This window comes from Thermobia domestica, chromosome 2 (genome assembly GCF_964235325.1).
Source record: "Thermobia domestica chromosome 2, izTheDome1.hap1.1, whole genome shotgun sequence".
Taxonomy (NCBI): Eukaryota; Metazoa; Arthropoda; class Insecta; order Zygentoma; family Lepismatidae; genus Thermobia; species Thermobia domestica.
Window position 1 is genome coordinate 323,152,478 of NC_137455.1, and position 15,371 is coordinate 323,167,848.

The window sequence follows — 15,371 nt, forward strand, 5'->3', positions numbered from 1 at the left end:
ACTTCCTTATAAGGTCAGGAAATATCCTATAAAGTCAGGAAATATCCGCTAGCGATCATAGTTGGAAGAACAGAAGTGGTCTTGCTCTCTTCGGAAACTAAGAGGCGGAGATAAAAAAAAGAGTTTGCTTTAAACTGGTTGCTACAAGTTGAAATAAGCCATGGGCTAACGAATGATGAAATGAGAAAGTTTGCATCTTTCACAATCACGCGACTCACGTAACTATTTATATCCCATAGTGAACTGTCTTTGGCTAAAATAACTGTATTTACGTGAATCGAATGGGTATCTCAAATGTAAAAGTTAAAATTGTAAAAAGAAAAAGTTTGTTGGCGAATGAAACGTTCACGAATGGTAGGATAAATTTATTTTGTTTATATTATGTAACAATGGATGTGTACATCACAACAGATTTGAATGATGGCTTATTTTAAGTGACATTATTATTATTATTATTATTATTATTATTATTATTATTATTATTATTATTATTATTATTCCTCCTCCTTTTGGCAGGTCCTGGGACTAATGGGTATTTTTTTTTTCCTTCCTTAATTTTCAGTTTGGGCCTGGAAATGTTTCTTACATGTTTTCGATTTTCAGCATCCTCTTTTAACTCCCAATTTTTTGTTCTATTTTTTAAATCATTAATCACTTATGTTCTTCCTATTCCTCACTTTCCTTACATCTTCTTTCTATGGCGATATAAAGAAAACAAATTCTTCGCAAGATGTGTGCAGCCCAATTGGCCTTTCTACTAAGGATTGTGGCTAAAAGCATCCAAACAATCGGTCAATCTTTCTCCAACACCACATTTCGAAGCTCTCTAAATATTTCTTCTCTATCTTCTCTAACTGTCCAAGTCTGAACCATGAAGTCCAATACGTCATATATAGCACTTGACCAATTTCTTCCGTAGTCTGTACTCATTGTTAAAGAAATTACTATACTACTAACATGAAATACATTGAACATGAACAATTACATACTGCTTTACGCTTGAAATTAGCGTTATAGGCCATTTTGTAGATTTTACAGTGAGATTGACATTACCCAATAAATATCTTAGTGGCATGACGAGAATTTTTATGGCCCCAGAAAGTAACGTCCGAATAAAAGGGAAGGTCTAATAGCCCTACCAAAAGTAAATGTAAAGAAGTCGAGAATTGCAACAGTGCATTATGATGTAAAAAACGATCAATTAGAATTAAGTTACCGCAAGTTGTAATCCTCAATTCTAACACGCACCTATTGGGAGCAGAATTGTTACTTGCTGATTAAAGATTGAAAATAATTTTCGAAGTGAGGTAGTAATAGTTAACAAGTTACATACTGTGATAGTCCTTTACAAAATTGTCTTAATAATGGACGTTTATTTTTTCAGTCCCCTTGTCAGCACCAAAGGTGACATTAGAAGCAACTAGTTCTACGACGTTGAAGGTTACTTGGACACCTTTAACAAACGAAGAGGCTCAGGGAGTGGTTACGGATTATAAAATTCTGTGGCGTCTACGAAATAGGCCATCGACAAATGTTGAAGAAGTTAAAGGTGATGTGACCGAATATACATTGACAGGTTAGTATCCAATCCAAAGAATAAAGGATATAGGATGATTTACAGTGTTCTCTCCTCATCCACAAATACATTTACAAGAGTCAGTCAAAAAGTTAGTTGCACTGCTTTAGAAAATAAGACAGGATAGAAATTTTATAATAACTTGATTTGTATCGTAAAGTTTCATTTACAGTCTACTTTTCAACGTAATTAGCTGCGTTATTTAAGCATTTCTCGAGGCGTGGTGCAAGTTTTTCTATACCTTCTGAAAAGAAATCTCGTCCAATGCCCGATAACCATTCTTGGGCTGCAGCTTTCAGCTCGTCATCCGAGTGGTATCCCCACTTTGAAAGTTAGTCTTTCATAGGATCAAACAGATGGAAGCCACAAGGTGAAAGATCTGGGCTATAAGGTCTTCCCTCACGCTCAGCATCGTCAATATCTGTAGTCCGTTCTCAAACATGTTGCAACACGTCGCGATAGCTTGATGTGACATTGCATTTTCACCATATACTTGATGCAACTGCTGATAAATTTCAGTGCTTTTCGCTCTCCTCCCCCCGCCAAAAAGAAAGAAAGAAAACGAATCACTGCACGCATTTCCAATTTGGATGCCACTTGCAGCTTTCGAGACATGTTTACGACAGATTATTATCAGAACACCTCTAGTTGCCTCGTGAAAGCCGCTACGTCACACGATACAGTTAAATGTCTGCAGCGTTGCCACATAGTTTCATCAGAATAGCTTTTGACTGAAAATATTTACGAAGGAGTGCAACAACTCTTCCTGACTGACCCACGTACTTACGTCGTCCATTTGTTTTTATAACAAAAGAGGTCATGTGTAATATGTTTCGCTTTCTTCAAACTTTCTCTAAACTACAGAGTATTCGTAACAGAAACTACTTTAAATGTTGTTCGCAGTTCAAAAACTGTTTATCTGGAAGTGTGTAATCTTTTGTTATAAGTACATTTTAATTGTTTCATTAGATTTCTGTCCTTGCCTTGATTGTAGTGCAAAGGTTCCATTTGTAATGTTATTAAGGTATCATCCTCACCCCCCGGGATTGCTACAGTTTGTTAACAATGGAAGTAGATCAGATGAATAATGTTTATTCTTACACGTGACGTTCTTGCATATTAGTTATCATCATAAATAATAACGTGTATTTAGTCAGTTACAGCTTGATACAGTGTACCTTTGGCATATGCGTAGATTTTTGTTTCTCAGTTTTTATTATTATTATTATTATTATTATTATTTATTCAGGACTTCAAAATGAAGTTATTTCCTTAGTGCATGACTCAAATTTTGAGTTAGTGAATATTATTGTGTGTAAGTGAGGCAAAACTACAAATCTATGTGTAATGGTAGATTATTAAAAATTAAGATATTCGTACACATGTATAATAAAAATATGGATGCCACTTCCGTTAGCCAAATACGTATATCAGCCTATTTCTGATTGGTCTTTAACAACGAAGTTATAATAGGTAACATTTTTGTAGATATCAAGAAGAGAAATGTTGAAATTGGTTAAGACCGCTTTTATTATTCAGAACGCTCTTGTTTCCTTCCAAAGCAAATTTATATAATAAAGTTTCGGACACATGTTAATTCAAGTATACTTTATTTTATTTGTTTATTTCATATTTGAAGGTTAGGAGGGAAAGTGAAAGATTCTTAGATATTTAAATTCCAAACTTTGTTTGAGAATTTTATCTATTTTATGTAATACGCAATTCAATATTCATTCAATTGACTATCTTTTTTGGACTAATGTTCGATCTAAGAGTTCTGCGGACCACAGTTTAAGAAATGCTGGCCTGGATTTTTTTTATATATATGATACATGTTGAATACATCACATGGTCCCTTCTAATCACATACATTGGTGCCTCATAGCTGTACTCATTGTTGAGTAACTTCTACAGTTGTTCAATTTGTCATTTTTTTTTATTATCTGAGAAAAATGTACTGGTTACTGAATGCAGCTGAATTACAGTGTAGATATTCTACTGATGTATTTATTTAATACGTGGGGGCATTTTTAAAAGTAATTTTCTCGTTGTAGTTAACGGTGTTGAGTAGACTTTATCTTACCTTAGAGGCTCGCGGTGGCTCAGTGGTAGAGCGTTCACCTCTGGCGCTTCGGGTCCCGGGTCCGGTCCTAGCCCCCGCCAAGTGACCTTTGTGGTGGACAGACACCGTGTGCGTGGGTTTCCTCGGTGTTTTCCCCGTTCCCTCCCACTTTCTTCATTCCACCATTTCATTCATTTGTCATCATCACAGTCTCCTTTAGCCTAACCGGCATAATCGTGGGACGTAAAACAAAGATTTCATTTCATTATTTTAACCTTAGAGTTATATAACAAAGTAATGTGTATGTGAGAGTTACAAGTATCGAGCAAGGCAAAATAATGTCAATTTTTTCCTTTCCTATCCGAATTATAAATCTAATAAATTATATTTGTCAGCCATTCAAGGCAAATGCAAAAAGTAATAGTAACAAAAATGTGATTGGCAAATACCAGAAGAGTTCTAGAGTATTAATGCACTGTAGTGGGGTTTCTGCATGTTAGCGTCAGATATTTAGTCTATAATCCGGACGTTAATGGACTGATTTGAATGGAACTTCCTGTGTTTTCAATACACGTTCTTTTTTCTCTAAGACAGAACATAATTCTATGTAGCCAGTTCATTCAGATGTCTAAATAGATCATCTTTTCTTTCGTTGTGGTGCGAAGACCCACTTCAATTCCTGGTGAGAATATACATGAGGTCCACATGTCACGTTTTACTTATCATATAGCTTCGATGTTGAAAAGGAACATGAAACCTGGGAAATAATCCATTCGGAGGTAAAAACAAGAGAAATCTCATCAGTGGAAATCCACTTTTGATATGGCTGTATAATGTCTCCAGTATAAATTTTACTACACAAAAGTAAAATATTTGTGCTCACTGTGTAAGATCTTTATTGTAACTTCGTTGTATATGTATATGATGACTTACAATGCATTGCGTTTGTTTCTTTCATAGCTTTGCATCCAGGAAAGAAATATGAAGTACGGGTATTGGCAGCTACAAGTAAAGGATGGCAGATTTTTCATGACTCCTACCCGCCATGGACACCTTACGAAATGCCAAATCGCGGTTTAGGGAATGTTCCTTTAGCACCAATAGTACATTTAACTGTTGTGAACTCTACATCAATTGAGGTAAGATGTTAATCAAGCTCCGATTTATAAAACCTAAAACATCGAAAAGATTAAGTCAGTTGTAATAACTACATAAAATTATTTTTAAATAATTACATTTAACTTTTAACCGCCGGCCAGGGATTTTAACGAAATTGTAGACTCTCATGTTAAGGGCTCTAGTGACCCCCTAATTATCATAGAGTCATGATTCATACATCGTTTGAAAGCGTATGGATCACAGCTTTAAACGAGGTAACGCTTTGCGATTTCCGCTTTATTCGTAGAAAAAGAAGAAGAAAGTTAAATCCGGAAAAAATATGAAAAAATAGTCTGGGAGCCTAGCAACCCGTACTGTCACGCTACGCTGATAAAATGGTCATGTGTAGGCAATACACTTGTGACAGTAATATGCAAAAATGTTAGTCATTGCTGTAATGTAAAGCGATATAAAAATTCAGAAGAAGAAAGAAAGAAAAAAATACGAGAAAACGAAAAAAAATAGTATCTGAAAAAAAATAACTAAAAAATGGTCAATTTTGCCCCTCCCCTATTCCACACACATAACCAACAAGTACTTTTGCACTGTATTGGCTTCTAGTAGACTGCTTCATTGTTTCGCATACCAATTTTTACGACTGTACCCAAGGGGGAAGGGATGCTCCCTAAAAAAATACTTACAAAAAACACGAATTTTAACGTCCCCTCCCTCCGTCGTGGTACCCTCCACATACATAAACTTCATATCCTTGGAAAGCTTTATCCTTCGCAAACACATTGATTCCAAAATTATCTTTGTGTCTTAATTAGGGGCTGAGCTATGAAGGTTTAAAGCAATGACGCAGGGTTGCGTCATTAAGCGTTTAAAGGTGAAACAATGTGCTAAACACTCACAAATTTTAACAAGCGTTTCTTTAAAGTCAGTACAGCATCCAAGGAATAGGATCCATCTCATAGGTTTACGTTCTTTCAAACCGGAAGAGGTTGTTTACCTCCTTGATCTTTATCTTTCTATTCAAACCAAACAGAAATGATGGGTTCCAACGTTGATCACCATAGTGAGGGGGGGGGGGGGAAGTAATAAAAATAGCGAAAAACAGGATTCTGATATGGAGTCAGTACCGCAAGAATTGGCTCCGACTTTCATCTAAAAGTAGAAAATACCGTTATTTCCAGTGCTGATGTTGAATTCCATAGAGTGAAAATGGTAATAGGATGCGGTAAACTTTTTTTTTTTATGAATTCTGTTTTATTTTGGTACTGAAACCGGAAGTAGTAAGAAATTGAACTTTTCCAGTTTTTAATATTGATTCCTATATAATAATAAAGATAGCGAGAAACTACTTGTGGTATGGATTCATCGTCAATGAAAACGTTTCATCTGTTACATTACCGTGCCATTGCAGCCAGAAGTTAGAGGTTTACTGCTTCTAGTTTCAATGTTGAATTTGCATAGTTTGGAAGTCTACGGTAGTTTCCAATGTAAAACGAAACTGCTACTACTACTATTTCTTCTTCGACCTTCTCCTCCTCCTCCTCCTCACTACTACTACTACTACTATTTCTTCTTCGACCTTCTCCTCCTCCTCACTACTACTACTGCTTTTTCTTCTTCGACCTTCTCCTCGTCCTCCTCCTACTACTACTACTAGTAGCACTACTAGTACTACTACTTCTTCTTCTTCTTCTAGTAATATCATATAAATCATTCTAGATGATTTCTTAAAACAAGCCCTCTTGATTTCTTCTGACAGTATGTCTACCGATAGACGTAGTATCTTAACTTTAGAGGTGGGTTTTTAACCCTAGACTGGTCAAGGAATTTTCCCAGTTAATGTACGAAAGGTGAGCCTCTAAGGCTCATGGTATTTTTAAAAAATTATTTCAGTATATATTTTCCCTTTTAAAAGAATAATATTATGTTTTCTTCATAATCTTTTTATAAATATTTATTTTCATTCATTTCTTTGCATGTTGTAATTATATTTTCACTCTGTACATTATAGCACATTTTTTAATGTATTACTCTTTTTGAGAAACCTTTACATATGTGGCAGAATACTAGAATAATGTTAGTCTTGATCATTATATCAAGGTTACACATATCAAATTTGAAGTGATGCACACTTGATAGTAACACTACGCACGTTTTCTTTTGAGGCACATAGGAAACAAGCATGAATTGTCTTGTGAAACCAAAGATTGAAGAGATATTGCTCAAGATATAGGTGGTCCATATAAGCGACTCCATAATATGCTTGTACTCTAATAATTACTGTTTACATGTGTAGCCCCGATAAGCAGCCCAAGAAGAGCTTTTATTTCAGAACAGTCACATGGTTTCCAAAGAACTTGAGGACTTTTCGAAGCACAATGTTTCTCAGCCATATCATTTGTATATTTCACTATTATGTGTATGACATGGTCCGAAATGTACAGTTCAAAAGAATCAGCCGGAGTTTCAACATCTTTCAAAGGAGGCAATTTACTTTACTCATTAGTGATTTTGTAAAGGTTCTTTACTCCATACAGTACCGTCTTTGCTAAAGAAAACATTTACTATTACGTCGGGCTCTTCACTTCATTCACTAATGTGATCTACTTCACTATCTGTTTCAATACAGTCACTATCACCGTCAGAATTCACATTTTGTAGCAGGGTAGCACATATATCTTCATCAGACAGTTTCTGTCGAGCCATCTTACACACTAATACTATGTCACTACAATACACGACAGAGATTTATGCACTGAACACTTCAGCAAACTTCTCGTCAGTACATCAGTTTGTTCCCCATTCACATTATGTCAGTAAACTGGAACAATTCATTTGCGGGAATATGTTATTACTAGGAAAACAACAAGCAAATCGTATACAATAATAACCATATACAAATAGTAAATTAGATACAGTCTACATATAAAAAACTCAATAGTAAAATAATAATAATAACATACAAAATAAAACTTCTATAAGCAAGCTTCGTATACACTGGATACATGTGACGTCTATTTACAATATTGTAAGTTAATGTATGTAGTACTTATCTCAGGACTTATTTCATCTTCATAAACTGATATCAAACACATTGCAAATGTACTCCATACAGGAATGAAATAACACATAATAATAGAATCATTTTTTGTGCCTCTGAGGCTCACCTTGCGTCAATTGAGGACCTAAATATTCTATTCAAATTTTACGTCACATAAACCGCGCGACAAACTTGAAAGGCTTATATGATGTGTAAAACCAGTGCCTCGAAGAATACATGAAGTATCATTTTCCTTGACTTAAATATTTTCAGTATGTAAGGGAAAATATACCCCATTGAGTCTCACAGGCACACCTTGCGTAGTTTAGGGTTAAAGAAAATAAAAATAATGTATGATATGAGGGACAATTGCAAAACCTATCATTTTAGATTTACGCATATCGAACGAGGTATGAAAGCAGCAATTTCTTCTCTTTGTTACAATAAAGTCTCAGAATTACTTAATCTGATTAATTATGTTTGTCATCCATTCACGAAAAACAAAAGAAACAAAAGTATCAGCGATATAATTATCAAATAGCAAAAGAATTTTGTAGTAATAGTAGTGTAGTTGGATCTTCTTGCATATTACCATTAGAAATTTTTCCTTCAATCCCGCTACACGCTATTGTAATTCGAGAAAATATACAAGACCTGTCATGCTTCTTTATGTTTCTCGTTCTGTAGCCCTAGAATACTAAGAGTATAAATAACAGGTAGAAAATTTAAGTCTGTAACAATAAACATATGTACACTCATGTCCAAAATTATTGTCGCATGTCTATAAATATGTTGTAGGAATATAATTTGCTAACGAATTCGCCCGATATTTCTTATAATGTTAGTATGTGTATAATCACCAAAGACATGTGTGTGGCAAATTTCATGTCAAAAGAGCAGTAAAGAAGAACAACAGAACGAAAATAATACTTTCTTGTCCATTTATCAACATTTTGTTTTACTCATTCTAATTTTCGTAGTTATAATTCTGTTGCTATAAAATTTACCACAAATATACATTTCCCGAGTATACACATAGTATCAGTATTAAAAGTACCCTGCAAAATCATTAACATATTATATTGTTACAAGAAGACAGTTATAGATATCATTTTGGACATGAGTGTACCTAACTGTCATTGTGAACTCGGGAAATATTTAAAAATGAAATCATATGTCTTCTATGTAATTTTCTTTTCTCCGACATTAAAGTGTTCTTCGACAGAATTAGTGAAGTAATACTAGTAAATTTATAATATTGGCTGTTCTAATTAATATTATTTTTACTTCACGTTAGTTTAAAATTATGTTTATTTCTAATTAAAGGTTACGTGGACATTGCCACCTGAAAATAAGTACAAACCCACGGGCTTCAAGATTTATTATAGAAAGCAGAACAGTAAACAAGAAGGCCCTATTATGTTGCCTGCAACTCAGTGTGAACATCTACTTGTTGAATTAGGTAAGTGAACACAGTGACACGTGAACAAGCTTTGTAAAGTATTTCGAAACAGAGTACAACAAAAGCTAAAATCTGTCGTGGTTTTCACTTATGCTTACCATAAATTTCGTTATATAGTTGTACTAATTTTTAATAAAATTAGTAACACTGATTTAATCAGGCTTTTTACCTTCGTTGTGTGATTGACACACAATAATTATGAATCAAGTACAACCACTTTAATTTTTACCTTTTACCTTCACCTAAAATTAAGTCTCAGAGGCCTGCTGCTGCCTAACCAAGGAATGGAAGGCTCACGTTACTGCCCTCTTTCTTCCTACAAACCTGTTGCCAAGTATAGACCACAACTTGTTGAATTGCTGTGAAGTCTGGCACGATCAGTTGGAACCGGCCGTTGTGGATTTGTGCAAAATCTTGTTGGATGCTTTACTTGTGCTTTCTGAACAGGATATAAGATAGTTGCCTGATCGCAGTTTCCAAAACCGTTTCCTTTTAAACTTTGGCATATCTTGAAATGAAGTTGAACCTCACAGAGCACTGTCTTCCAAACCGTGATGAGAGACAGCATATGGGCGATGGCATCTCAAGTTTCCTGGGGTTTCTCTCCATTGATGAGCAGCTTGTAACAATGTTATGGGAAGACTAAAAAACTTAAGATATTATTGTAATTATTACTTCGGTGTTCATAAGCCTACCCTGAGATTTTTGTGTATATCTATAGAGAACATGTAAAATGCCAATGGTAGTGGTAGCGCGTTTTAAAATCTTGATATAAATGTGTGATATTCTTTAGTAATTTCATTGCTAAGCAGGCGGAGTTTCATCTTCGTTCATATAGGCATTCCAAATAGTAAGGGCGAACCCTATGTCGGGTCATTTTTTTCATTTTCAAGCGACGATAAGAGAGATAAAGTTACCAGTAAGGTGAGTTGTAAAGAATGATTCGCACCAATATGTTAAAACGACTAGATTGAATGAATTTTTGACAGAAATATCATAGACGTACTTTTAAGTGATGAAACCTTCGCAGGTTGGAAAAGAGATTCAAATTGACTGAAAATCGTGAAGTCAGTAGTAGCACTAACGTTACAGTTTTTCCTACTTTTATTACAATTTGTAAGAAATGTTACAGAATTGTACACATGCTGGTTCAGGAGTGTCTGTGGAACTTAAGATAAACAAATCTTGTATGAAATTTAAGATATTAAGTTTTGATATCATGATGAATCAAAGATCAGAAGATTGAGAATTGTAAGAATTGTAAATGAAACTATGATTGTAATTCTGTAAGATAATTATAGGTAAAAAAAAAAAAAGTTAATTAATAAAAGGAGATCACGTAAGATTGTAAGTTTTTTTTTACTACATTATAGATAGTGATCCCGATAACGGCTCATAGCGAGTCACTTTTTTTTTTTTTTTTTTTTTTAATAAAAGTTACTTTTTTTTTCAAGTTGGTCACTAAAAATTACTTTTTTGGGAGGTAAAGTAACTTTTTCGTGTGATTTATGTTTTGAATTGGCAGTTTTCTAAGAAAAATATAAAAATAAATGGAAAAAGACAGAAACTTTTTACTTATTACTCTTCTGAAAACTTCAGTACTTGCTGCCACATGTAAAACAGTCAGTTTTATTCTCACTTCAGCTTTTATTCTTTCTAAAGCACAGTGGATGGTTGGTGGATGCTTTAGCTCTCAAGATGGGGTTGAGAACCCTTCTATTTAAATATGTCTATTCTTTCTTCTAACATAATAGTCTTTTAGTTTTCTCTCGTACTAGTTAACGCTCCGCTCAACGTTGTGTGTGTGTGTTTGTGTGGTTCATTGTGTTCGTCTTGTCGGAAATAGGCAAGAACTGGTTCCACTTACTGAGAGCTTCTTACATCTGCTAAGTCTGCTTACCGTAACTACAAAGCATACTTGGAAAACCTAAGAAAGGAGGAAGCTCAAAGAGAAGTAAAGAAGAAAAGATGAAACAAAACAACGAAGAGAGAGGTGATGGAGAAATTGACAAATGAAAAAAGGGGTATGATGAGATTTTGGTCACTTTATGGTCACTTTTTCGTGTGCTTTTGGTCTCTTTTCAACTATTTACAAGAGACCAGACCACTATGAGCCCTGCGATAAGATTGATGACGTGAAACATACTCTTTTGGATAGTATATGATAAATAAATAAAGTCCACAATTGTGTATATGTTCTTAAGACATTTCAATCCAACAATGGCGCAGCCGTCAATCAAATCTATACTGTCGGTTAAGTGGAAAAAATACAGAAATTGGCAAACGTCAATTTGAGAATGTGGATATCAGCGGAACTCGAGCAAAGAGATCAAATTATTTTGTTAAAGCAAGAAATTACCTTGTTAAAAAGACAGCAGGTATACAAGCATACAGATACCAAGGTTAGACGTACAAACATTTACTCGCCAACAACGATATAAAATATTTCTGGTGTCCAAGTTATGTAAACGATGTCGGCATGTTCACAAAGACGGGTTTTTCTATCGAAGTCTAAACTATGTTTTCGATGCATTTTCAAAGAACAGTTCGCTAGAGCTGTTTTGTTAAAAGACTGAATCCAAGATGGAAAATTTCAATCAAAAACCTTGAAGTTTCTCTTCTCTTTGAGGATAAGCAAGTGAAACAGGAATCTGGTTTAAGGTCTCCAAGGTAACTAAGGTCAATCAGTTAACTCACACGCTTCTCACAGGCAAATGAATGTACAAAACCCATTATTTTCAATTATATTGAACAATAAGCAAGATGATAGAAGAGGGAAAGAAATTAGGAGAAAATAAACTGAGAGCTAAGAAGAAATTCAAGGTTGTGGAAAGTGTGCTACGTAAGCAAAAGAAAGTTCTCATTCCCTTATTGCTGTTATGGAGAACACAAATGTATGTGATAATCCGGAAGATTGGTTTGAAGAGTTCCAGTATGCGAAGATCATTCAGGAGAGTCCTAGGAAGAACATAATGAGTGTAGTAACAGATGGCATAAATAAGAAAAATGAAAACAAATGTGAACAGTGGTCAGGCTTTTAGGGAGAAGTAAAAATGAGAGAGTGTTGGTAGGAAATGTTACGGATTTGTGTACATACCGATTCAGGAGTGGCTGATAAGAGGTAGTTTGTGGAACTCAAGATAATATCTTAAATTCGTTTAAGTTCTGTTGTCATGAGGGATCAAAGATCAGAAGTTTGAGAATTTAAGAATTCTAGATGAAAATATAGTGTAATAGTATAAGATAGTTATAGATAAGAAAAATATTAATAAAGGGAGATCACATAAGATGTTAAGTTTTTGACTACATTATAAATAGTGATTCCGATAAGATTGATAACGTGTAGCATACTACTTTGGACAGTAGACGATAAGAGATAAGATCTACAATTAAGTATATGTTCCTAAGATATTTCAGTTCAACAGTTACAAGATGAAATATTCTGATATTGACTTTAGTATCTCTGAGAAACATCAGTGCATGATTCTTTGCATCAAGTTCTAGATACCTGAAGTATTATCGTCATAAAAGCGAACCACGAGTACTGTTAAAACACACAACGGGTTTATATTAATAGGAAGATCTTATCCCAGTTTTTTTCGATCCTTCAAACTACTTGTGGAAAAGATGACAAGGAATAAGTTAAAGAATAATGGAAAAAATCATTATTTTTTAAAATTTTTTACCGTCAATCTTTTGCCATTAAAATGCTTCGAACGAAAGCTAAAATAATAATAAAAATTGCTGCTCACTGTTGTTGACTGTTTTCAAGTTTATTCCCACATTCAACAATGAAATTAGGTGCTGTTGAGACTTTCCTTGTAACGGTTTTTCTATGTGTTGTTGGTAGAATTCGTATTTGTAACAAACCAAACTCTTTGTTGCAGTAATATTTTTGTTTATTTATTTATTTATTTATTTAATTCCTATTTAATATACGCTGCTAATTACTGTATTTTCCCTGTTTATTGCAGTATAGAAATCATTTCAGACTTACACATAATGTAGCTTTTATATATATACTTCTTTTTTTTTTTAATATAGTACCTCAGACATGGTATGAAGTTCTAGTACAAGCTTACAATCAAGACGGAGATGGTGGTGTAAGTCAGAAGTCAATCCATACCCTTCCAGAAGACAGCGGGGAGTCAGATGATGGCGATGTATCAGGATTGGTGGAACCGCCTACCAATTTAGAGGCTAGACCCTTAAGCTCATCGACTATTTATTTGTCTTGGGTACCACCTCAAATATCCGGCAACGTAAGCTACTACACTGTGTGTTACCATCAAGTACGGAATACATTACCAATAAATGCGTCAGCCATGAGTTACATCAGAAGGTAAGAAAAAAAAGTTAATCACAGTTATATTGTTAGTTGGTTGCGGGATACATCAACAGTTTAAAAGAGCTAAGAAAATGCAATTAGATCTACCATTTACATTGTAATCCTCTATAATATTCTCATGCTCACTTTTTACATTTCCATGACCATCTGTGTCTTGTTGATCAATCCATAAGTGAGATGAAGCAGGAAACTGTTCGGGTAGCGATTTGTCATAACTTGAGATCTCTTGTCGCTATGTGGTTAGCGTACGCGCATTTGGCGTGGGCGACGCGGATTCGATTCCCGAAGGGAGCTCATGTAGTTCGGACCCCATGTTAAGCTGTAGGCCCGTGTCTTATACAGCCTTACTGCTAAAAGAAACGCTAAACTCAAATCAAATTTAAATTGTCATAACTTATTGTTTCGGAGGATTGGGAATGGAGTAAAGACACAAGGGTGTATCAAGATAAGTAGCACAACTTGTATATATAATTAATGAGAGGTTGATAGATGAAATATAAACAGAATCGGGAATATTCCAAATAGCGATAACTTCAGTAAACAACTTATTTTTGGCGGTGGGGTAAGTTCGAACCACTTTTCCGTGGGGACCCTCGAAGAGACCGTAAGTTTAAAATTTGATCTTGCTACATTGAACGATGTTGCCTCTAAGACGTGTGTACACACATCGAAACAGATATGTACATATTTAATTTTATTCTGTTTTAGCTATGTAGGCCTCTTGAAAAGTGTAAATAAATACGTTGAAATTTCGAAGTCGAAGACTTCACGATCAGAAGCCTTTTTTTGAGCTCCTGTTGTCGCTTTACAGTATTAAAAGAAGAAAAAGAACTTCAGTACTCTGTGAAGACATAATATACTACTGCATGTAAGTGAGCAATAAAGTGCATTTGAGAATTTTTATGGAAAGGATAACAAGATGAGTAGTTCATGAGAGAATACTAGAAGCTAATTTGAGAATCGAATTGTGATGATGCGTTAAATATGGCAGATTTAACTTATTATGTGTAAATTAATACTCAGTTTCTAAAAGTTATTTTATTTATATTTTCAGTACAAGCCAAGAGGTGGAAGTGAACGATTTAAAGCCTTACACCTTATATGAATTTAGTGTTAGGTCTCATACGCAGAATAGTCACTTCGGACCGTACAGTCAAAAAGTAGAGTGCAGAACAATGGAAGATCGTAAGTATTTTACATTGGTGTTAATCATTTGAAAATAATAATAATAATAATAATAATAATAATAATAATAATAATAATAATAATAATAATAAATTGGTTCTTTATTTGTAAGGTGTTAGAAGAACAGGAAGTGTCAGTTTTAAGTTCTTTGAGATGATACACAATTTGCTTAGTAGTTCTGTGTATTTTCTGATAGTTCCTGTTACTTTGGTTGTACTTACCGTGTCACAGAAATACAGCTTTAAAGTCAGTAAATTATGTATGCAGTGGGGAAATAAAGTTTCCGCACTGTTCCTGCAGGAAGGTAATATTTCTTCAACATTTCAAGTAGTTATCTTTCTCGATACATAGCCTCATTCGTTGATACAGCTACTTGAAGTTGTTGAAGAAATTATCTTCTTGGATGTCAGTAGTTCAACCGTCACAGTCCTCATGATGGCCTCCGGGTTCTCAAACATATTCCACTTGGGTTGCAGTTTCAACTTAAGGAATAGGAAGTAGTCTGCTGTAGCCAGATCTGGCAAACAAGTTACCTGTCCTTTGGTCAAAATCTACTTTAGCAATGGTTCAGTTGTGTAAAGGGGC

General features: G+C 34.5%; 1 protein-coding gene across 4 annotated transcripts in view; it reads left to right on the forward strand.

Moving 5' to 3' along the window:
- The window catches only part of LOC145678667 (protogenin-like), a 162,890-nt gene that overhangs the window by 110,801 nt on the left and 36,718 nt on the right, over positions 1–15,371 (forward strand). For all 4 annotated transcript variants that reach the window (XM_081749058.1, XM_081749055.1, XM_081749056.1 and 1 more), the window contains exons 10-14: positions 1,385–1,576; positions 4,599–4,777; positions 9,118–9,253; positions 13,298–13,595; positions 14,656–14,786. In XM_081749058.1, the coding sequence (XP_081605184.1) occupies positions 1,385–1,576; positions 4,599–4,777; positions 9,118–9,253; positions 13,298–13,595; positions 14,656–14,786 (936 nt within the window). The remainder of the gene's footprint in view (positions 1–1,384; positions 1,577–4,598; positions 4,778–9,117; positions 9,254–13,297; positions 13,596–14,655; positions 14,787–15,371) is intronic.